Genomic DNA, 24,442 nt, shown 5'->3' with positions numbered 1-24,442 from the left:
CCAGTGTGGACAGGTGGAGGAGATGGCGGGGAGAGGGGGAGACGACAGGACAGGCCATCGCATCAGCCACCCCCCGAAAATACAAAAGCAACAAAACCGATGGAAAAGAAAAAGAAAATGAGAATTAGAGGCTGAATGTGTCGAAGTAAAAGTCATGAACAGAAAGCTCTGACAGGCTCGTGCAGGGGTGCCGGTGTCCTTGTCCTTAGAGGCTTAAAGCTTATCACGACGGCCAGCAATGGCCCCCATCTGTGACCCAGTTTCCATCAGTGAATTGAGACGGGGGGCGGGGGGCCTATAGGGAACCTGGAACCATCTCCTGAATGCGGCAGTCACCCAGCACAGCTTTCTCTTTTGCAGGTGAGAAAATCATGGCCCAGGCTGTTCAATGAGTTGCCCAAGGTCTGACAAGCCAGACCCTTGAACTTCTTGCAAGTCCAGGAGAAGCCCCAGCTTCTGTTCAAAGCCCAGCTCCAATGACTCCTCTGCTGGAGACCCTTCCTCAAGCTCCCTGGGTGAGCAGAGGGCCCATCCCTGCTCCCATAGAGGCTGTGCTTTGTCATAGCAGCCAGCATATTGTAATCATCCCCTCATTCACTCACTCACCCATCAAACGTTTACCGAGCAACTGCTATGTTCCTGGGGCTGTGATAGGGGTGGGGAGTACAGAGGTGACAAGACAGAGTCCTGCTGCGTAGACATATAGTGTATGTCTGCTTGTCTTTATCCCCAAGTAGACTGTAAACTCCTCGCCAGCCGATGCCCGGCCTTGGCCTTCTGTCTCCTAGGTGTGTAGGAGATACTCAGCAATGGCTGGGTAAAACCCACAGCTCTAATGGTCACATTCTGTGACCCCCACGTGTACTGGACTCGGACCCATCTTAAGAACAAATTCCCTAACCACAAATTTTCACTCCTCCAGACAATCCCTGCAACTGGCCAAATTGGCCAAGTTCTCCTACTTGCAACCTCTGGTCAGACAACCCATTCTGGGCCTCCCCTCCCCCGCAACTTGAAGCTGGCCTGGTTTGTCTTCAAGACAGGGGCCAGCAAACTATGTGTAAGCCAAATCTGACCACAAAAAGGTTTTGACTATTTTAAAGAGTTGTTTAAAAAAACAACAAAGAACAGGTGACAGAGACCCATAAGCCTCATATATTTACTATCTGTCCCTCTCTAGAATAACAGGAGAGCTGCTCCCGCCACCACACACCTGGGCAAGTGTGAGCTCCAGGAGCTCAGTGACGTGACTGCAGGTGCTCCACACACATGTATAGCAACTGGTGCCTCAGGAACTGCCTTGGGTGTGGGGCAGACAGGCTCTTGCCCCCGCTCCATCAAGAGCAGCTCCACCTTATCTGTTTCTGTATTAGGGCTGTGTGAGATTTCTCTTTCAGAAAGTGCTCTTTGCCTTAAAAAAAAGTTTAAAACCATTTATCCTGTCCAGGGGTCCAGCCACATGTGGCTGCCACCTGTTTCTGTGCCATTCACAAGCTAAGAATGATTTTACCTTTCTGAATGGTTGGGGTGAAAACCAAAAGACTATTTCATGACTTGTAGGAATTCCATGAAATTCACATTTCGGTGCCATGAATAGAGTCTGATTGGAGCAAGGCCAGCTTGCTCCCACACCTGACAGCTGTGCTGAGTCGCTGGGACAGAGACTGTCTGGTGGTGTCACTGCTCCACACTGCGGCTGGGAGCACCCCAATCCCAGCGATAGGAGCTGCAACTCGATTTCCCTCTTAGCGTGAAAAGCCTAAAACATTTCCCTTTTACAAATGTTGGTACCCCACAATCGTGCCCAACCCCCTTGTTAAAGCTCTGGAAACAGGCCTGCAACGCGGATGGGCTTCCCCAGATTCTCAGCGTCTGTGGCAGCGCAGGGTCTGTTTCTGAGTGTCTGGCAGAGGGGGCCAGAGGGACAAAGGAGAAAGGGAATGAGATGGAACCCGGCGATGACAGGTTTCCACTGGGTGCACAGGACAGTGTGATTAAACAGAAGTGGGACAGGCTGCTGGCACCAAAGTCCCACAGAAACCCAGGCCACGTGGTCCCCATAGCAGGCGGCTGGTATGGGGACTAGAAAGCTCTGTGTTGAGTCTGAAACATTTTAAGCCACGGCCACTCTGCTGGTTTTGGCGATGCTCTGTCTCCAAGATGCTCTGATTCCAACTGGCCCTGTCCTGGGCAGAGTCTTCTGCCTGGGCCCAGCCTGAGCACTTATGTGAGGACAGTGATACGGAAGTTTTCACAGAGGACAACTAGAGACATTCCCCTGTCAAAAGGAGTCTCCGAAATAAACATGGTAAATGAGACCCTGGTGTCACTGGGGAGGGATGAGGCACCTCTGGCTAACCTGCTTTGAGTATTCCCCACAGCCCTGGGCACACGGGGCAGGCGGTGCCCTCTAAGACCCCGCATGAGGCCACCAAGGCTTGGCTGGCGGGTCTGGCCACTGAAGGGGTACTTACTCAGCAGACTTCCAGAAGTGCCCGGGATGGGAGAGCCGCCGGTTCAGCTTGGGCAGTTTCTCTAGCATGTCCATCAGCAGGGTGAAGCTGGGCCTCTCCTGCAGGTCGAAAGCCCAGCAGGCAGACAGGATCTCCTGCGAGCAGAGGCAGTGTTAGTGGGTGTGAGCTGGCTGAGAGGGGCAGGTGCAGCTGGGGCCCTCCGTACAGGGTCCCCTCGGTGCTCTCAAGTACCCCCGCTGGTGGTCCCTGAGCATCCTGCTGACATTGAGGTGACTGGCTACTGCTGGAATAGGGCTGAGAAATCACTGGATTTCAGGAGAGCTCTCAAGCTTCCTGTTCAAAATGAAACCCACGAGCCCATCTCCCCTCCTTCCTTCTTAGGCCTCCCTGGAACAGTAACAAAGTTGAGTAACGGGCCATAGAAGAGACATTAGCAACGAAGCCACCAATTTTTAGAATGGAAAGTGGAAGGCAGTGTGGTGACAGGTGAAATGCAAGATGCTCTGAATGTGTGCAGGGCGGGGCTACGACAGGTGGGAGCCCAGCGTTACAGGAATGGGGGCTGGAGTGGCAAGGACCAAGTACAGGGCAGCAGTTGAGAGTGGACAGCACAGTGGTCCTGAGTGTCCCCAAAGGAGAGCCGGGCTCACTGTGGCAGTTTGCTGTCTCCTCTCAGGATCCACGAATGAACACAGCACACCCCTCAGCCTTTCGGTGAGAGAGAACTCCCCGAGGGAAACAGGCCTGATCACACGATCAGGCTGACGTGCCCAGGTGACGGAGCAGAAAGTGTCCGTCCTCTTAGACTCGGCAGCTCAGGTGCTTGTTAGTCACTATGACTGGGCCCCACGGGGTTGCCCGTCTTGTCAGGAAAACGAAACCCAAGATAAACGGGCTGGAACTCTGACTGGAGAACAGTACGTGTGTGTGCAGGCGTGTGTGTGCATGAAGGAGCTCCTCTATCCATAAAGCAAGTCCAGGGTGCAATAAAAAAAGAATTGATGAAGTGAAAAAGTGCTTGCAATTAATAATGCAACTTTCAAAATAAAACCTTAGGTAGAAGTACTAGAAAATAACAGCAAGGAAATTCCCTGGATTGTGGACCCAAGAAGTAGGAATGGGAAATGGGAAAGAAGGTAAAAGACATGGAAACTCACTAAGGACCAAATTCTGTCTGGTGGAAGTTTCTACAGAGAAAACTAAGAAACCATAGGGCAGGAAACTATAAAAGTCACAATAAAAGAAAATGTCTCTGAAATGTGAGGTAATCAGGAATCTTCGGCTGCCAGAGCCCAATAAAGGGACTGTACTGAAAAAGAGAAGAACCACAGGTGACCCCTGAATACAGTGGGTGTGAACTGTGTGCATCTAGTTAAAATATAAATTTTGTTTTGCAACTGACCCACGCAGTTCAAACCCACATTGTTCAAGGGTCAACTCTGTGGCTGGGAATGTGTGTGTGCAGAGGACTCACTAGTTATACAAGGATTTGACTGTGCAGGAGGTTGGAACCCCAGGTCCCCGAGTTGTTCAAGGGTCAACTGTAATATACCTATATTCTCAGGCATATTTTAATGAAATTTCACTAACAGGGATAAAGAGATCCTAGGTGTTTGCAAAGAGAATAAAACAGGGCATCTACAAAAGGCTGAGAATTAGACGGATTCCAGATTTCTCAAAGGTGCACCGGACACGTGGCACACGGCAGAGAAAAGTCTGTATGTTCTAAGGGAAAACTGTTGCGGACTGAGATTCCTATTTCTGGCATGAGAACAAAATAAAGACCTCTTTAGGAATGCAAGGACTCCGAGGCGATCTTCTATGCGTCCCCCAGGAGGTCGCTTCTTTAGGTTTCGCTGTCATTTTGTTAGAGTGCCAATAAAGAAACAGGAAGACACAAGACGAAAGAAGTTGTGGCCCTGGCTGATGTGGCTCAGTTGGTTAGAGCGTCGACCCATGCACCAAGAGGTGACCGGTTCAATTCCCAGTCAGGGCACATGCCTTGGTTTTGGGCTTGATCCCCAGTAGGGGGTGCGTAGGAGGCAGCCAATCCCTGGTTCTCTTTTATCTATTCTCTCTCCCTCCCTCTCTTTCTCAAATCAGTAAAGACATATTTTAAAAAAATAGTGCAACTGACCCTATAGTGAATGAAAAGTAATCCTTTTAATTAGTTTAGGACACTGGCTGTGTAGTAGAATTACTTGAGGAGCGTTATTTAAAAAATAAAAAAATTAACTATTACTCAGGCCAATAAAATTGTGTTCTGTGGCAGAGGCCCAGGCTCTTTTGAAAAAGCTCCTGGGTGATTCTGACCTGCAGCCATCGCTGAGCCCCAACTCCCCTGCAGCCTCTGAGCTCTGGGCTCTGCTTCCAGCCTTCATTCCCCAGGTCCCCCAGATCCTGAGGACAGTACTTAACACTCTCTACTCCAAGACTAAGTGTTCAGAGAGAGAATAGATCACGGCTAGGAGGGCAACTTGCTAAGAATTTTATTTTTTTTTCAGGTAAAATAAACATACACATGTATTCTGGTTTATTTTAATAACTTTATTGCAACAGGTAACACTAGAAATAACCTAAATGCCCGATAATAGAGAGGCCTGTGCAGCCACAGGACAGAAGGGCAGACAGGCTTTAAAACAAGGACCTGTCAATGATTTGAGATAACAAGCATAATAAAATTCCATGTGGGAAAAAAGTCACGATTAAAAAAAAATCAGCTACATGTTATGATTGTGGTTTTGTTAAAGACATATATTTTAAAAATTAAAAACAACAACAAAATGACTAGAAGGCAGTTAGCTACTTCAGCTGCTCTCTAAGCTGCTTAACTGGCAGGGACCCAAATTCTACACTTGAGCCCATCCCTCCCCTCCCCTCCTAAGGTACCCAAGGCTGTGCCATGGCAAAGGTGGCTCTGGCCCATGAAGCCAAGAAGTGTGAACCCAAGAGCACTGGGGATTCACCCCTTTCCCCAAACCCCAGATGAAGTAGTATCGGTTGGCCAAAGAAGAGCCTGGTGCTGGTGCTATAGACGAGCATTTTGGTGTGATTCTTGAGGAGCATACCTGTGCAACTATTTTACACTTCAGCCAGATGACATGTACTACTGGAGAATAAAATACACCAAATGCACATCATAAATGAGACTTTCTAAAATGCCCGAGCTGCTGGCTACCAGTCAAAGGAGCAAAATATTCAGCTCTATTAAGATCTGGGAGGAAGCTAAATCAATTGCTCTGCCTGTCCCAGAGTTTGTGGGTGGTGACCCTGCCAACATGTTCATGACTTCAACAGGAAACTCTTTGCCCTGGTCAGGTAGCTCAGTTGGTTAGAGCATTGTCCCAATACATACAAGAAGCAACCAATGAATACATAAATAAGTGGAACAACAAATCCATGTTTCTCTCTGTCAAATCAATAAAAGAAAAAAAAAAGAAACTCTTAACCTAGACAAACACCGGATGTTTCCCTCCAGACTCTTCCATTGCTATGCCGCCCAGATACCTGCTGGAGTTACTCATTAACATGCAGGCTGGCACCTATTTGCTCCAGTCCTGATTTATGGTTATCACATGGTTATCAGGGACTGCACTAGAAAAATCGACCTTCGCGTTCTCTTATTATATATCACTGTGTCTGGGCAAGGAGACTTACAAACTGCAGAGAAACCATTAAATGTATGTAAAACGTGAGGTCAGCAACTGTATTACAATTTGGTTTTTAAAAACAAATTTACTGCAGAAACTTCAATTGGTTCTTGAATAGTAGAGGAAAATATTATGGTGAGAGAATTGATACCCGCAGCATAACACCACCATTTGTATTTTGTGCAGTGATCTTTTTGTTTTATCTTCTTTCCTTGTTAACATACGGGGCTTTACTATCTTTTTGTCTTATAATTCAATTAAAACCATTATCTTTATTTCCTTCCAGTCTTTTTTTTTTTTTTAAATATATTTTTATTGACTTCGGAGAGAGAGGAAGGGAGAAAGAGAGAGAAACATTAATGATGAGAGAGAGTCATTGATCAGCTGCTTCCTCCTGCACACCCCCTGCTGGGGATCGAGCCCACAACCCGGGCATGTGGCCTGACTGGGAATCGAACTGTGATCTCCTGTATCCTAGGTCGATGCTCAACAACTGAGCAACACCAGCCAGGCCACACTTTTTTTTTTTTTTAATTAAAGATGTTTCTTTGTCTTTTTAAAAAAAAATGTTTTTATTGATTTTAGAAAGATGGGCAGGGAGAGAAAGAGAAAGAAACATTGATGTGAGAGAGAAACAACTATTTGGCCCCCTTCTGGGGATTGAACCCGCAACCAGGGCATGTGTCCTGACCCCTGACCAGGAATCAAATGGGTGACCTTTTAGTGCATGGGACACCGTGACACTCAATCAACTGAGCCACACCAGTTTTGTTTGTTTGTTTTTGTTTTAAAGACAAAGGTTAACAGTGAGATAATAAAAGGACACAGGCCTTTAGCCAGTAGCGGAGAGGCCTGCCTGGCACACATCTGCCTCCTGGTCCCACTGCTCAGGTTTGTGAATCAAGTGCTGCCACGTCATGTGCCCACGCCCTGCCCTCTAGCCCTTCTTCCCTCTCCTAGAACAGGTGGCTACTCACGGTGACTTCCTTCCCCAGGCTGACGGAGGCCAGGACACGCTTCATTCCCTCTCCACTTCCGATCTGCCAGATCAAGGCCTCTGCGGCTTGGTTCTTAAAGGGCCAGTCTCTTGCTTGCAGCTCATACCAAACGGTCCTGTGGAGACCATCCGTGCAGCGTGAGCTCCCGGACTGCTGCTCAGCCCAGCTCACACCCAGGGGTCCTGCTGCCACAATGCCCGGAGCCCAGCCAGAGGCTCCAGGATCCTTCTCCAGCCTTCTTTACCATCAGGCTTCAGGGAAGGCTCTGACAGTGTCCTGGAGGCTCTCCCAGGTACTAGAGGATCTGTGGCCCCGCTGTGCTGGGAAGTCTGAGGCAGTCCAGGCTCTGAGCAGATCCTGGTATAACTGTCAATTCAGTGGGGCTGACGTCTACGTCCAAGGTTGTTGGAGGAGCAACAAAAATGCCAAGCCCAGTGCCTGGCACACCTAAGTGCTCGGAAATGATAAGGTCAGGGGAGGAAGAGACCACTGCTGAGGGAAGGAGATTACAGGGTGAGGCCTCACTCAGCCTCTGCGAGTCCTCTAGCCTTTCCTGACTTACCTGGATGGGGACCTTCGCTGTTAGAGCCACAATGTCCAATGTGAGGGCCACTGAGCAACTCACATGTGGAGAGTGGAACTGAGGTGTAAAAGACACACCAGAATTTGAAAACTTTGTATGGTAAAATACCTCCTTAAATTTTAATTTTTGATTACATGTTGAAATAATACTTTGGATATATTGAATTAAATAAAATATATGATTGAAACCGATTTCACTTGTTTTCCTTTTTAATGTGGCTAAGAGAAAACTTTATATATCTGGCTGACATTATACAGGGTGGGGCAAAAGTACGTTTACAGTTATTTGTATGGAAAATAATACAATAACCAATAAAGAATAATACAAGAATAATCTGTTTTGTGTACTCACATCTGCAAACCTCCTTTTGCCCTGCCCTGTATTCGCTATTTTTCTTTTGGTCAGTTTCATGGGGCACTAGAGGCTGCTGGCAGGGTGCCCCGGTACTCCCAAAGGGACAGTTCTTAGTTAGCTCTGGTAAGCGTCCTCATGGGGCAACGGGTGAGACAACCCTACCGGGGAGGTGCCATTACTCTCCCATTTTACAGGTAGGGAAAGGGAAGGTCAACAATGTGGTCACTCACCCAACCAGCAGCAGAGCCAGGGCTCCAAGCACGCCTCCCTTGCCCCCGATGGCCAGCAGGGCCCTCTTTTTGGCCACACTTGGCCTCAGAGCCCCAGGGGGAGGGGCCTCCTCACCCAAACGCATAGACGTCAGCAGCTTTGGAGAATGGCAGCTGATCCTCTTCTTTCCCAGGGGTCATCTCGCGGACGATCTCAGGAGCCAAGTAGCACAGCCAGTCGTGTGACAGCTTCAGCTGGTTCTCACGCCTGGAGGCCAAGTTGGAGCAAAAGGACACAAGGCCTTTCAGTGGGCAGCAGAGAGGCTTGCCTGGCACACATCAGCCCCAGGGCTGGCGCGCCACCCACGCGGCGCAGGGAAGCAGCACGCCGAGCCTGCACTTGCAAAGACACCGGCGCTTTGGGGAATGTTACAGGAGAGAGATACCCAGGCAGGGAGGGGTACTGGCAGGGAGCTGCATTGGAAGGTGCCTTGTTCTCGGCCCCGGGAGACACATCTCTGTGCAGCTGGAAATCAGACCGGCCTGTGCATCTCATGATCTGGCCTGGAGCTGGCTCTCCACCCCAGCTGCCACTCTGCCTCCTGGGGGTCCGTCCCCCAGATGCTAGGGGAGGAGCCTTTCTCCCCCCCTCCCCTTCAAGATTTGGGGAAATAACACCTGACGCTCCTCCTTTAACTTGAACCCTGGTCCTCTGCCCACGTTGGTAAATGTGAGTAAGGGGACCCAGCCTCCATGGGGTTGGTCAGTCTGGGAATCAAGTGTACGAGGGACCTGCACATCACCTGAATCTGATTCTGAACCAGAACCACAAAGGCAGGGCCAAAGCAAACCTGGCCTTTCCTGCAGGGAGGGCTGCTCCTCAGCCACAGACAGCAGGAGTGCCCAGACCCCAGCTGGACTCAGGCCACCCAGCATCCCAGGTGCCCACGGCCAACTCACCGTCCCTCTCGGACCACGCCAGACATCCCGAACAGTCCAAAGTCCGTGATGACCACTTTGCCATTGTCGTAGAAGACATTCTTGGATTTGAGATCTTTGTGCACGATGCCCTTGGCATGCAGATAGCCCATGCCCTGGAAGACAGCGAGGCACGCGTCAGGGGGAGGGGAGATGAGTGACGACGACTCAGCACCCACCTGGGCAAGGCACTGAGCTGGACGCCTTACCCAGATCCCCTCATTTAATCCCACTTAGACTTAGGTAAAGTGTGACGCGTGGAGGGGGGCATGCGTGGGGGTGGGTGCCAGGAATATATACGGCACGATGAGACCATCTGTATCAAGTCATATAGGACCCGTGTGATCTGGAGTCTCCATCAGGCTTTAACCAGCCGCCTCCACCCTCAGGCTGGGCAAGGGCTCGGGTGAGGGAACAGAGGGGAATTCCCAGAGGGAGTCCCTGAGTTCGGGAAGTCCCCATATCTGTTATCATAGGAGTCCTGGACTAAGGGCCCAAGTTCCACCTCTACTCAGATTCCAATTTGCTGTGCGGCCCTGGACACTCAACTTCTCTAAGGCTCAGTTTCCTCATCTGTCAAGCAAAAGAGTGGAGGGGGGGTGATTTCTAACCAAAGCTCTGCTTGGACTGAATGCTGACTGGCAGGTAGGCGTGTGGGACATGGGTGACCTGACATAAGCATGACTGCATGAAGGTCAAAGCTGTCTTCTAACGCCAAACCCAGGACTCCGTGTACCCTGATGCCCTTGGGAACAGGGGCTAGATGCTGTGACTGAAACGCCCGTCCCTGCCTGCTCAGAAAGAGGTACATGTAAAGCCACCTCCCAATCTCCCACACGAGGGATGTCACCCATTACACAAAATCTCTCTGGCTTTAAAGTTACTTGGGGTCAGGGGGAGAAAGGTAAGTAAGCCCCGGTTAGGAAGCAGAACGGATGAGTGTGAGGCAGGACCAGACAGAACTTAGCCGAGGCCAGAGCTCCGTCCAAGTGGGGCTGGAGAAAGTCAAAGAAGAGTTTACACAAGGCAGATGCTCTTCTGTGAAAGCCAGTAGGGCACAGGGTCTGCTGTGACCGCTTCCCTCAGGCCTGCTGAGCGCTGTCATCCTGCCAGGGGGCAGGGAGTTCCAGGGAAGAGTGATGTGCTCCTCCCCCAAACTCTGTCCTGAATGCGAGACCATCCTTCTTACAATGCCAGCCTATTGCCCAAACCAAAGCAAGTGCAGAGCCTTCCTCAGTGGCCTGAGAGCCAAAGGCCCCACCTGCATGGAACAGGGACCAGTTATGTGACAGAGGACAAGTCGCTGTACCTCTCTGAGCCTTATTTATAAAACAGATGCCACCACCTCAAAAGACAAGCTTAAAGAGACAGGATATAAAGCACCTGGATCGGGGATAAACTCTCCTCCTTCCCATAATTTCAGTGTTTCCTGAGTGGCCCCCAGACAGAAAACCGTCTAACCAAAGCCAGGCCCTGTTATATTTTGAGCCTCCAGATATCAGAGGTGAAGCAAAAGGAAGTGGCTTAGAAGGTCCCAGCAGGAGGCGAAAGGGCAGGGGGCAGTTTCTTAGCAGGATGAAAATCTAAAAGGCCAGCAGAGGCGGCTTCCGGCTCCGCAGTTACAGCGGCTTTAAGTGGCTTTTCTCTTCTGCCCCGGAATCTTCCCGATGGCTCAGTGTTCTGACAATATGGAGAGAGAACAGTGTGGGGGAGGCAGAGGGGGAGCTGGGGACTCCTTAAGTACGCGTGACAATGCAGCTCTCCCCAACTTCTCTGAAATGAGAGGCCCGATAAAGGCATGAATGTGGTATTTTGGTTTTGGGGACTTCAAAAGTTTAGTTCATTAGCTCAGCCGCAAGGAAATGTCAAGTGGAAATCTTGGTTTGCCCATAAAGTCACTGTAATTTTTTGATCTTTTCCTTTTAAAAGTCATACACCCAAAACGGATGGAAGGGGGGCGAGAGGGAGGAGAAAGGAAAGGAAGGAGAGGGACCCCAACTTGCGGGGAGCTGCTGAGGAAGCTTTTCAACGAAAAAAACAAGAAAAGAGGGACTCCTACCCCGTAGTAGTCTAGTTTTCATCTGGACCTGTTGCTAAATAAAACAACAGATACGTTTTTCTCCCGTCTTTATTTAACTACTTTAAAAAGATGAAAGAAAAAAGATTGCCTGAGTTGGGCTGGAGGACCTGTCCTCATGAAACTTGGATTTGGAGACTTTAAGGCAGAAAGTGTGGGTGCTTCCCCCAACCTCCACAACAATGCTTACAGACTCTTACCCAGGGCCGGCCCTGTGCCCAATGCTCTCTCTGTAGGTTAAACCTGTGTTACCCTTGTGCCAATCCACCGAGAGAGGTTATGTTGGTATCCCCATTTTATAGGGGAGGAAGCCAAGACTCAGAGAGGCTGAACAACCTGCCTAAAGTCACACAGCTGGTGTGAGCAGGATTCTGTCTCAGGCCATCTGTCTTTAAAGCCTGCTGTGCTCTTCCCTGACCAATTCAATTCCATCACTGCTAACCTATTTCCAGCTTTCAGCTCCAATTGAACAAGACACAGATGGAGGGAAGGAATAATGGGGTCCCACCTGAGACACCCCAGCTCAGGGGAGAGACAAGGCTACCGCCACCACCCTGATACAAGCAGGCAGAGTCGGAGGATGCCCCTTTACCTTGATGATCTCCTGAGCGATCTGCCTGGTCTTGTTGATGTCCAGCGATGTCTTGGGGTCCCTCACAAACGAGTGTAACGTCCGCCCCTTGCAAAAGCTGCCGAGAGTGGTGGGTCAGGCAGAGGTCTAGGGCCAGTGCAGCCTGACCCTGGCCCTGGTGGAGCTGGGAGGAGCCGGGGGACAGCTGTGCCTGCTCGCCTCTGGGGGGCTCTCTCTAGCCCCTGCACTGTGGGTGCCAGAATCCGTGCTCTTAATCAAGCCTGCTGCCCATTCCTTCTGTGCCTGGCCTGACTGTACAAAAGCAAACTCACATGCACCCCACTGGAGGCCAGGGCCTGCCTACCCCAGAAGAGGAAACTGTTCATCTAGGCTCCTGGTGATCCACAGCAGCCCACCCTCAGGGGTTCCAGGCAGAAACACGCCCACTCAAACTCAGTCCGGGAGGAATCTGGCCTTTTAGGGCTATGACAGGGCAACACTGGGCTCTGGGGCACACTGTAATGATTTTCACGATCGTTTCTATTGTTTTCTGATCACAGAGATTTTATTACAATAGAGGAGTGTGTGCGAGGAGGGGGAGGGGTGGACGTGGCTGTCAGGGGTGTCAGTGTGATTACTGGATAAGGGCCCACATTCTGGGGTCTCCATCTACAGTGATCCCTAAAACCCAAGGTGAGGAAGGACCCAGAGAGAATGTGTGGCTCATTTTCCTGCTCCAGGGAGAAGGTGACTTAAGCCACCTGAGGAAGGGGCTAGTTTTTAGGAAAAGTCTTCAAGGAGTTAAGATTCTGGAGCCTCAGAAACTCAGAGAACCAGATGAGGGCATCTGGAATATTGGCTGCTAGTTCCTTATCTGTGTTCCAGTGCCTTCAGAATAGTCTGAAGCATGCTAAACTTTGTTAATGAATGCTTGGCTATGTTCTTATATGCACTTCCTTTAAGCAGACTTGGATCTTTTATGGAACTGGGGGGGGTAAGAGGAGGAGAGATGATGGATGGACAAACAGCGCTGGGGGCTGGGACGTGGCAGTTGTGGAGCTGGGGTCACCACAGTAAGGCTGCCTAAGGAACCATGTTGTCATGCTTTGGGCTGGGGTTTTGTCCCTGGGTGTGGTGGCCTGGTGACCTCACTCTGCTCAGGAGTCTGGAGGGTGGTTACTTATGTCTGTTTCTGATAAACAAGCAAAATGGAAATTAATTTTTACTTAATAAATACAGTTTGTTTGAGGGGAATGCGTTTTTAAAGCACAGTGTCCAGCTACAGAGAATGTCATCAGAATATTAACGAGGGTTCTCCTGGCTGGTGGGATTCAAGTGGTTTTTAGTTTCTTCCTAAAACCTCCATTTTATTCCAAAATTTCTTGACTAACCTCATATTGCTTTTTCCTGATTTTAGAAGTAAACACCCAACAACAACCTTTTCAAAGCCATGGGCAATAATGTTTCAGTTGCACACACCCTGGCGCTGAGGGGGGGACACTCATGCAGTGATGAGGGGAGAGGAAAATGGTGAACAGCTTCTGGACTAGAAATGGACAGTATGTATTAAAATGTTATTACGTCCTCTGACCAGCCCAGCACACACACTCACAGAATGTCACCAAGATATGGACACTCTGTCACGAGGACTGGTTAGATTAGGGGACAACCAATGATTGGCTCAAGGGAGAACCCAGAACCTGGCTGTATGACTCTCTTCCTAACTCCACTCCACTTTCAATGACAACATGTCAGTAGCTTGAAACCAACTGTGGTGGGAGTATTTATACCACCAGAATTGGCAGATACCACAAACTAGGGCTTCCCTCCCAATTGCCCAAGAGCTGGTTGTTAAACATACCAGCACACCACTGGGTTCAGCTACATCACGGGAATATTGTGCAAGTGTTAAAAATTCCGTAGACCTCAGACCTGCACTCAAGTGAAGAGAGCAAGGTGCGAGCCAGCATGATCTTTGCTGTGTATTTTTACAAAGTAATAGATAAATAGTTTAAAAGTCTGAGCATATGCAAACTTCTTTATTCTAATGGAAGGCATGATTAGGCACTGTTTACAGTACCCACATGTGGGGCAAAGCACCCTGCTGGGGTAGGAACACACTGGACTTGACTTTGTACCCTTCTGGAACATTTGAGCTTTCTCTCTCCTCAGGCATCTTCCATTTGTTTAATTTTTAATGTCAGTGGGATTATATGACGGGGAACTTATACCCCACTCTTTGTACCTGTCTCCATTAAAACTTCCACATCCTCCAAAAGTGAAGCGATTAAGAACTACGAATTGCCGCCTGGCCGGGCGTGGCTCAGTGGCTGAGCTTCGACCTCAGATCCAGGAGATCGTGGTTCGATTCCCGGGCAGGGCACATGCCTGGGCTGCGGGCTCGATCCCCAGTAGGGGGCGTGCAGGAGGCAGCCCGTCAATGACTCTCATCACTGATGTTTCTCTCTCTCCCCTTCCCCCTCCTTTCCTCTCTCTGAAATCAATAAAGATATGTTTAAAAATAAATAGATAAATAAATAAAAACAGTCAGGGGAATGCAATGTATGGACAGCATAGGAAATAGAGTCAACAATGTCTTAACAACTATGTATGGTGCCAGGTGGGTACTGGACTTATCATGATCGCTTAGTAAGGTGTATACATGTCCAATCACTACGGTGTGCACCTGAAACTAATACAATCTTGTGTGTCAACTATAACTGAAAAACAAATTGAAAAACAAAAGAAATTCCACACCCTCCAGGGCATCCACATAAATAACAGGGCCCCTGGGGAAGGGCAGGTCCAGGCGGCCACCCCAGCGAGGGCAGGGGCTGGGTTACCTGGTGATGATAGCCAGGTGGGGCGGGTTCATGCAGGCCCCCATGAAGAGCACCACGTTCTCATGCCGGGTCTGCCGGTAGTTCATCACCTCCTTCTTGAACAGCTTCAGGTGGTCCTGGTTGTGGCCGTCCATCTCCAGCAGGCGGATGGCCACCTCGCCGTGCCAGCGGCCCCGGTGCACGCGGCCCCAGCGGCCCTGCCCGATGGGCTCGCCCAGCTCCACCTGCTCGAAGGGGATGTCCCACTCCTGCAGGTACACGCTGGTCTGGCTGGCTTTGCGAGAGATGGGGCCCCGCCAGGCGCGGCGGGCGCTCGGCAGGTCATCCACCTCATCCTCGTCGTCTTCGGCCTCGTCGGACTTGCCAGCCTCCGGCTCCTCGGCCTGGAAGGACAGGAGGAAGGACTAGGGAGGGGTGGCAGATCCAGGCTCAGCTGCCTCCCCTTCCCCAGAGCCCCAGCCGGGGGAGGGAGGACAGGCACGGGGTCGGGAGGCCTGGGTTCCAGCCCCGGCTCGGCACTGGCTTGCTGTGGACAACAGGCAGGTCACCTAGCACCGTGGAGCCACAGTGTCCTTACCCACGAAACACAGCCCTTGGCCCAGGTGGGCCCTGAGGCCCTTCTTCCCCCTAACATCCCAAGATCCACCTACCAGTGACATCTCATCACCAGGGAAAAGGGCTGACACCCCCTGGCATGAAGAATTTAGCCACATTCATTCTTTCTGGGATATTGTTTTGTTTAAATGCAGAGTTTCTGACTCTCCTCTGGGCGGGAATCAATCAGTCTGTTAACACTCTGCTGGCACTGCAGGGAGCCAGGCTCAGCTGACACTATGATTCAAGGGTCAAGGCAGTGGTCTTGGCCCCGGCTACAATCAGAGTCATCTGGGGAGATTTGCAACAGATGTATGGCCCCACCCTACACAGGCTGAAGAGGAGTTTCCAGGGCTGGGGTCCAGGCTTCCAGGCTGGGGGTGGAACCATAGGAATTAAGAGCTTACTTTAGGCTCGAAAACAGAAAAGCAAAAGGAAGCTTGCTTTGCTGCATTTCTCATCGTTTTTCCCTGCCGAGCACATCTGCCCACATCTGCTGCAGTAGGCCCGAGATGGCCCTTGCAGGGCCCAGCGCCCATGCACTGCCTGAGCTGCTACCCGGGCTGAGATGCAGAGGGGAGAGGAAAGGAGAGGGGAGGGGAGGCATTGTCTACGGCTCACCTCCACTTCACGATCCTCCGGGGCGTCTGCTCTCGGCTGGTCATCAAGCCTAAGAGTAAAACAGGGTGTGTCAAGGAGACCCTGAGGGAGGGCCACTCCACTCTCAGGTGGGCAGGGAATCCCCATGTGGGGTCTGAGAAAAGGCCGCCAGGCCTGGATCCTTACTTTGACCTGCTTGGCTGTGGGAAAGGCAGTCTGGATGCTGTGGAAACAGTCAGGAAGCTGAGGACCAGGCCTCAATTCCCTTCTCCAGACTAACCAGAGGGTAGTGGGGATGAGGGTGGGCAGTGACCACCAAGGCCCTTTCAAATCTGACAGCCAGTAAGGGGGCTCCGACACTAGCACAGAACTTGAAATTCTACTTAGAATGGCTCTGTCTCATCCTAGCTGTGTGACTTTATGCAATTTCTTAACCTCTCTGAGCTGGCTTTCCCATTCTGTACACTGAGGATGACAACTACTTCAATACCTACCTGGGAACACGAGTCAGGTGCTCAGCATGACCTGACATTGAGCAAGGGCTCCTTAAGGAGGAGCTTTTGAGTAGTTTCTATAACCCTGAGAATCCTTGGCCCCCTCCTCCTGGGTCAGGTTTACAGCCCCATCCAGTGCTGACTGCACCAATAAGAGGCTAATAAAAACCTGGCTGGGGCCTAGAGGGTGAATTAGCCCAACCAGTTTGCCACCTGGCTGGCCCAGGTACATGGCAATGTGCCAAGTGGGAGGTCAGAGGTTTAAGGGGTGGAGGGAGACGGTCATGGATATGGATCCAGCTGTCACAAGTCCCCAAGAAGGAGAAAGAGGACAACATAGGAATGCCTACCGGGTACTGTCCGCTGCATCGGGGAACGGGGCTGCCGGTGGAAATGCTGAAATATCTGGAGGAAACAAAAAGCAAATACAAAGCATGAGACCACCTTCCCACTCCCCCCAAAAGACACAGTGCTCACATGCTGGGAAGTGGGTTCTCCCCTAGCAGCCCCTCGCAGGGCTATACATGTGTCCCCCTGGCCCTTTCCACTAAGTCCAACTTCTGCTTTTCCTAAAACCAACCCTCTAGAGCACTTAGTTTGTCCCAGGAGGGGGCCCCAGGTGGGCGAGGGGGCTGAGACTTCTCAGTGGTCAGATTGCTTTATACAAACAAGCAAGTGGTGTAAGCAAACCGGGCTACTATTTACTGGATGTGTGCCAGACCCTCCTGCTCTGCTTGGAAGCCAGGGCTGGTGGCAAGAGCCCTTGAAAGTAGTGAGACTCCTTCACTCAGGCCAGGAGAGGCAGAAGGTAGGGCTCACAGGTGGCTCGTTAAGGACACTTAGTGCCTGGAGCAGTTTCTGGGAATTTCTGGCAGGAGCTGGAGCCCGGCCCCCTTGGCTTCCAGGTTTGGTCTGCTGGTAAACAGCTCTCAGGGGAGAGGAAGAAATGCACAGTTCACACATCTTCTGCGGCTGACCCTTGGACCTGGGGCTTTCCCAGTTTTAGCACTGAAAGTTGCATAGGGAACACTAGACAGATGGTCACCCCAGGGTGAAATCAATGTGTTACAGGCCAAACCCTCCATAGCTGCTTCTGTTGCAGGCCTCCTTCCCTTCTCTCCAGCCCCTCCAGCAGCACTCGGGGAGGCTGGCAGCCCAAGGGCTGGGTGGGCCCCTCACTCCTTCCTCTTTTACGAGCAAAAGGAGACAGTAGAGTTAGCAGTGGCTCATGCTAATCAGCGGCCTCTCCCTGCCTTCTAGGACAAAGAGCCTCCCTGTCGGCCATAAAACCTCCCATGACCCTCCTCTAGGACTTTCTAAGGCTACCCCTGAAGGTTATCTGAACCATAGGTTCTCAACGTCTCCGGAACCTCACAGACTTAAAGAATCTGATAGAGGCGCCGGACCTTCTTATCAAGAAAAAGCACACAAGTGCCCAACATCCTGTGCGTGGTTTCTGGGGGATCCCAGGCCCTGGCAACCACTACTGAGGCCTCCTCCAGACACCACTATATCATGTCCACAGATTGCCAGGGTGGCCTGACGTTTCTACCATCCAGCACCACTCAGATGTTTCCACAGAAGAAAACCATGTGTGTAGGGGGCGGAGGGGTGTTCAGGGAGAAGCAGCACTCCCGGTGGGAGAGCAAAATGTCTCTGAAGCCTCATACTTTGCGTTAAACATTAAGAGTATATTGCATTCTGCTCCAAAACATGTCCATGTTTGTTTTAATAGAAATGTAGTTTTCTCGCCTCCCACAATGTATCTTCAGGGCAAAACGGGCCCTCCTGGAATCAGAGGCATGTTTTTAGGTCTGCCCTGTATGCCATCCTACAGCTAGTAACTAGGGAGGCTCCTGGAAGGAATCCACAGCAAAAACTGGTATGAAACCACAGAGGCAACTGGGGGAGCCTGCCCCTGGCCCCAGCCAGCCTGCAAACACCTGCGATGCCATATGGATGATCCTCTAAGACATACAAATGCTCCAAGTTACTCCCCTAATAGAGCAGCATTGGGATACAGAAAAGCCTGGAATAACCAAAACATCGCGACTTCAGGACAGACCTGTTTAACGTAGGAAAAACAATGAGCTACCTAAACACACAGAAACTTCACATGGCTAAACTAAGATTTAAAGCTGCATATTACTTATAATAAAGCTTGTCACCTTCAGCTAGAGGAATAAGACTAATTGTATAAATGCCTGGAGGGCAGGGATATGGTCAAATGCAAAGACTGGCACACTGTAGGTGCGCAAAACAAATTTTTGTGGAAGGGAATCAATGAGATTGTTTTAGCTGAATTGAATTTTCCTTTCAACTTCCTGCACTGAGGCATTTCAAATACATGGCCAGCAGGTGGCGCTGTGCGACAAGGCTCTGTAAGTGACGCCCGCAGACCTTCCCAAACTGCCTTTCCCTCTGTTGTGTAGCACTTTCCTTGTCATGGTGCAGAGGAAGGTACCATGACAGATATTCATAAGGCATCAGCAAAAAGTCCTCTCCCCCCATTATGCAAACAGCTTCTGCCACCTCCTGGCTGTGTGACCCTGGACAAGTTGCCTGTAGTCTCTAAGAGGCTGGACAGGATGGATGCCAAGGTCCCTCCCAGCAAGGCACTGCCCCTGTGAAGTCTACTACTCACCCTGCCTCCTTTTCCAGCCTCAACAGACAGGCAGCTCTCAAAATACGCGGGTGGGAGGCTCAAGCACCTCCAAGGTGCTCAGGGTGAGGGCGCCCAGGTGGGCTGGACAGAGGGGTCACAGCAAAGGGCAGTTAGTGGAACCATGCAAAGGACTCACCTGGAAAGATAAACTGCTGTCTATGATGAATGAAGTAGGCAGCTTTAAACAGAAGAGGAGGTGAGTCACACACAGAGCAGCAAATGAAGCGAAGAGGGAGGGGACACAGGCGTGGGCTTGGGAGGGAGGGGCTGGTTATCGGGCTGGGGCAGGTATGCCCCAGGGGGGCCTGGCCAGGACAGGGTGACCCATGCAGCGTAGAGAAAAAAAGCTGGGAGAAAGCAGGTGTGGGCAGGAGCCGCAAGGAGTGAAGGGACTTGCACCTAGGACGGGTTCAGAGACCGTCTCCGCCGCCACCCTGCTGCACAGCTCTGGCCCCCTGCATTCACCTCTCAGGCCTGCTTCTCTGTGAAATGTGCACGATCCCAGGAGAGTAAAATACAATGAGGGGGGAGGAGGGATGATTCCAAAAACATTTAACCGTGGTGCTGAGGCTTCTGCGACTCAACCTCACCATCCAGAAAGGAAAAAAAATCCTCTCTTCAGGATGATTGAAGGGACTCGCTGGGGATCTGCAATTGGACACATCATGCTTCTAACCCCAGTTCTACCATTTATGAGGCTCTGGGACCTTGAGAAGCTGGTTAACCTCCAGTTGTACTGTAAATGGGGTTTTTAAACCTTTCCCCAGGTTTATCCTTGAAGATAAACTGAAATGCTCCTGCCCAGCAGAGTGGGTGAATGGCAGGAGTTTCTATCCCAGACTAACACTCCCCCCCCCCCCCCCCCCCCCACCGCCAGCCTAGGCCCAGACACTGCCTCGACCAGAGAGATAACAGGTCCTGGAGAGAGTGAGGGCTCTGTGCTGGGGACAATGAGGGCCCAGGCCGGGGACATGAGGGAAAGCTGAGATGCTGGCTGACATCACACAAAGGACTTTATTCTCTGTGGCTGTTGTTTTTCAAACAGGCCCTTCCTTTTAGAAAAACCCAAACTAGGAGGTTTAGCAAAAGGTCCAGTTTCAGAGCATATTAATGACAAAGCAGAATGGGAGGGAGAGGTTAATCAAAGAGGCCATCACTCAGTGGCAGGGAGGGGACAGGTAGGATCAGGATGATGCATTAGTGTCAGGAGATACCCAGTCACGTGCTGAATAAGGTGAAGGGAGAGCGAAAGAGAAAAGATTCCTACAAAATCTCAGCTTCTCACCATCCCCCAAATAAGTCCCTAGAATCCTGCTGAGATGGAATCAGAGAGGCTGCCAGGCCTCCTGCTGGCCCCAGTTGGGGGTCCCTCGGCACAAGAAGAGCTGTAAGTCTGTCCTCCTGGGCCCGGAGCCTCAGGGGCCAGTGACAGGTGGGACCTGACCTGGACTCCACAGGCTGAAGCTGGCAGTGGGCCTGTGGCTGGGCCAGGAGCAAACTGGAGCATCCCAGCCACCCCCTCCTTCCTCCAGGCTGCCAACTGAAATATGCTGAAGGCCAAGAACTATTGCTAGGAGCTGCCAGGGAGGCCAAGCCTGGGGATCAGTCCTCAAATGGACAAGTGGGCTCCACTCCTCTCCCTGGAGAGGTAGGACACCCCAGGCCTGGCCAACAGGAAGGGGTCCTGGCCCTACAGACCCCAGGGCAGCCTTGGCTGTGGTAGAGTCAGAGGTTAGCTCTGGTCAGGTCTGCTCCAGCATGTAAGCCCCTGTGGGACTCAGTGTCATCCATACACGGGGGATAGCCTGATTCCAACTTCAGGGGTCTCCCGTTTTATGGTAAAGGGAACAAACACTTCCATTTAAGTAGCTTGTCCAGATCTCAGAGCAGGTAAGTGACAGAGGCTGGGATCCCCTCTCCTAGGCCTTCTGGGCCTGCCCTTGCTCCCCATGCTGCCTGTCATGCTTCCTGGGAGCACAGAAGCCCCGCGTGAGGGAGCAATGTCCAGTAGAAGCCAGGCATGTGCAGGAGGGCAGCACAGGAATTACGTCAAGAACACAGGCTTCGTGTCAGACACACTTGACTTTGATCCTGGCTCTAATGCTTATATGCTGTGCAGCTCGGGGCAAGCCACTTCCTCTCCCCGAACCTCAGTGTTCCCATCTGTAAAATGGGTGCAATAACAGCATCTACCTCAGAGCTGTTATCAAGTTTATATGTGGTAATGCAATTAAGCTCAGCAAAGCACCTGGCCCGCCACACGCGCTCAGTGGCTGCAGTGCTTGACCCCGAGCACGCTGGGGTGTGCTGCGAAGGGGCATGCGACCCCATCCCTAAGAGCCCAAAAAAGCCCAGTAGCATGGTACCTGGGAAGTTGAACCTGCTGTCCCGCTGGCCGGGCGAGGGGTTGGGGGGCGTGGTGGCGCTGGATGGGTTGGACGACGTTGGGAAGGGAGCTGGCGAGGAGGGCGTGGAAGATGTAGTGGAGGACGGGTTACTGCTGGAGTCCAGGTGGTTCATGGCTGGCGGGTGCTCCTGCAGGACCAGAGACAGGGGAAGTGGGCAGGCACTGTCCCTGCCCTGCCCAGCCTGCCTCCCACACCCTTGCTGGGACCCCCCGCCCCCCTTCCCCACGTAAAAATGAAGAGGTCAGTCCAGGGCACCCTGATATTTTCCTGGTCTGATATTTGCAGGAAGAATGGCACAGGGAGATCCTCACCTCAGTGCCCATCCCCTAGAGGACTCCCGCTCATCTTATTTCAGCTCAAACACACTGTCCTCTCAGAAGCCTTGCCTGAGCCCTGGCTGGGACCATGCTCCTCCTCTTTATACTCCCATAGCTCCCAGCACTCTTCATCATGGCACTTGAACTATGGTTTTTCAACTGCAGGTATCTTGGCTGGTTTTCTGAAGAATGTCTCTCCCATCACTGTGTCCTGTGAGGGCAGGGCAGGGACCATACCTGCTTATCAGTGCCTGGCTCTGAGCCAGCACATAGTAGGGTTTCTTTAATGAATTAAATTCAGCCTCTGACAAATATTTATTTAGTGTATGGTACACAGTAGGTGCCTAACGAGCTCCCTCCACTCTTTTGCAGAACTGCTAGCAGGCCCACCCGGTGGTTTGGGCCCAGCAAAGCCCAAGAAGCACCTGAGAGAAGGCTACAGGGGGATTGATTCTGTGTTAGGCGGCCATTGTTTCCCAGACCCGAACAGCAGTGGGTGGGGAAGGAATTCTTTGGTCAAAGAAGTTGGTGCCAAGTTGAGTTAAATGCTAACTTCAACAAGTTTCTCTTCCGCAGGTCCTAACGGTTCTGGGGTGCACGGCTGATTCTGAAACCCACCAAAGCCATGCATTGGGCCTCACTGCCCAGGGACAGCCCACACCGGGCTGCAAGCTAAGGAGAGGAAGGGAGCTGGATCCACTGAGCCCTCACTATTCCCGATCCCACTCCAAGGTAGGTTTGCATCCCAGCTCCTCCACACAGCACCTGCGGGACCCTGGACTAACCACCCCACCTTTCTGAGCCACAGTGTCATCTATAAAATGGGGGCGTCAGCTGATACCTCACAGGGTTGTTCATTTGCTTAACATTCAATACAAACATTTCCACTGCATATTGTGTGCCAGGCACCAGTGTAGGCACCAGGGACTCAGCAGGATTAAGACAACATGGCCCTGCCCCCAGAGCACCTGCAGCAGGGAGACGGACAGCAAACAGGTAAGTGACCATGCAATGCCAGGTCACGAGGAATGCTGGGCAGGGAGTGTGCAGCCAGGGGCTGTGCCTCAGGCCGTGTCCAGACAAGGCTGCCCTGAGAACGTGAACGGTGTGAATGCTGGGAAGAGTGCTCCAGGCAGAGAACAGTGGGCACAAAAGCCCCGAGGCGGGAATGCGCAGAGCCTATCTGAGCAAGAATGGGAGACCGAGGCTAGAGAAGAGGTCAGAGAGACAGGCCTGCCCTTGTGAGAGAAATGGGATAAACACACCGCCCTGAGCGCAAGGCCTGGCACCGAGTGAGGACTCGGTGGCTGCTGGCTCGCATTATGGTAATGACCATAAATAGGGGATTTGGGAAGGCTGATACCCAGTCTCTGCTCTCAGTGAGATGAGACCCAGTTCTGTGTTGGGTAAGGGCGGAGCAGGTGTGGGCAGGAGGGGCTCATGGAGGAGGAGGGACCCTGAGCGGGCTTCGAGAACTGACGGGAGGGTGAGGGGTGGGTGCCCACATGGGCACATATGCAGACATGCACACGCCAGGGTGTGAATGGGCACGAGGTGAGTGAGGGGCGTGCGAAGACGGTGTGAGGAGGGGGTGCACTTGGTGTAGCTGGAGAGGAGAAGGCAAGTGCAGAAACAAGTGGGCAAGATGGGGAGTGGCAGATCAGGGGGCCTGGCATCCCACCGAGGAACTGAGCCCCGCTGGGACAGGCTGGAAGGTGAGCACAGGTGACCAATGGCAAAGCTCCTGACAAGTAAGTTCATGAACATTCTCTCGTTACCCTTACAATACCCTGTGAATGAAGATCATCCCCACTTTACAGAATAGGAAAACTGAGGCTCAGAGAGGGAAAGGCACTCACTCAAAGTTTCAGAACAAAGGGAAACAGTCAGGACTTGAACCCAGGACTGTGGATCCTATCATCTTTCTATTCCCCTCTCCATTCCTGGTGGGAATGCCATCATTGGAGGGACAATGTGATGCCAGGCAGACAGAGGCAGGAGAAAAGACACAAGTGGGCCCAGAGACATCAGGTCTGGTGCAGCTGGCCTCCTTTGTATGACAACAGCTAGCCCTGGACTCTCCTGGAGCAGTCCCCCAAGCTTCATCTTCAGGGTCCCCATTGTTAACTGGTCACACCACCTGTCTCCGTTCCCTCTGCCCAAACCTCCACCCAGGCTGGCCCAAGCCACTGAACGCTGGACACAGCCATGGAGCAGCCAGTCTCCTGGCCCCTCAGCAGGGAGGCAAGTACATGCTGAGCCCTAGTCTGGGGCTGGGATGTAACATAATTGAAACACACGGCCACACCCATGGCAGCCTGGGGGCGGCCACCCACTCCGGGGTCTCCAGGTTAGGGGTGGCTGTCAGATACCACGCACATCTGTGCATGGGGGCCCATGACAGGTCTGTAGACCCTCCGAGGGGGACACAGGCCTTCGAGAATCTGTCTAGCTGCAGAGGGCGTCTGTGCATTAGGAGAGAAGCCCAGCCCCCGGCTATGTAAAGACACGTATTACATTCAAAGGCCCATTTGCTGCACTGTGACTTGAGGCGCAGGCTCTGGGGCTGGGCCTATCTCTCACTCACAGGGAGCCCAGTGCTCAGTTTCCTCGTCTGTAAAACGGAG

The 24,442-nt window shown here is 51.8% G+C and overlaps 1 protein-coding gene across 1 annotated transcript in view; it reads right to left on the bottom strand.

Moving 5' to 3' along the window:
- KSR1 (kinase suppressor of ras 1) overlaps positions 1–24,442 on the bottom strand; it is a 143,878-nt gene that overhangs the window by 5,156 nt on the left and 114,280 nt on the right. Inside the window, 10 exon segments of the mRNA XM_081115643.1 lie at positions 2,475–2,608; positions 7,102–7,237; positions 8,405–8,536; positions 9,229–9,362; positions 11,916–12,012; positions 14,738–15,120; positions 15,953–16,001; positions 16,776–16,830; positions 19,227–19,268; positions 21,457–21,625. Of these exon segments, the coding sequence (XP_080971769.1) occupies positions 2,475–2,608; positions 7,102–7,237; positions 8,405–8,536; positions 9,229–9,362; positions 11,916–12,012; positions 14,738–15,120; positions 15,953–16,001; positions 16,776–16,830; positions 19,227–19,268; positions 21,457–21,625 (1,331 nt within the window).

The sequence above is a fragment of the Miniopterus schreibersii genome, assembly GCF_964146895.1.
Source record: "Miniopterus schreibersii genome assembly, chromosome: 16".
NCBI classification, from domain to species: domain Eukaryota; kingdom Metazoa; phylum Chordata; class Mammalia; order Chiroptera; family Miniopteridae; genus Miniopterus; species Miniopterus schreibersii.
Note: the sequence above shows the minus strand (reverse complement) of the source record. Positions and strands in the feature narration are given on the sequence as shown.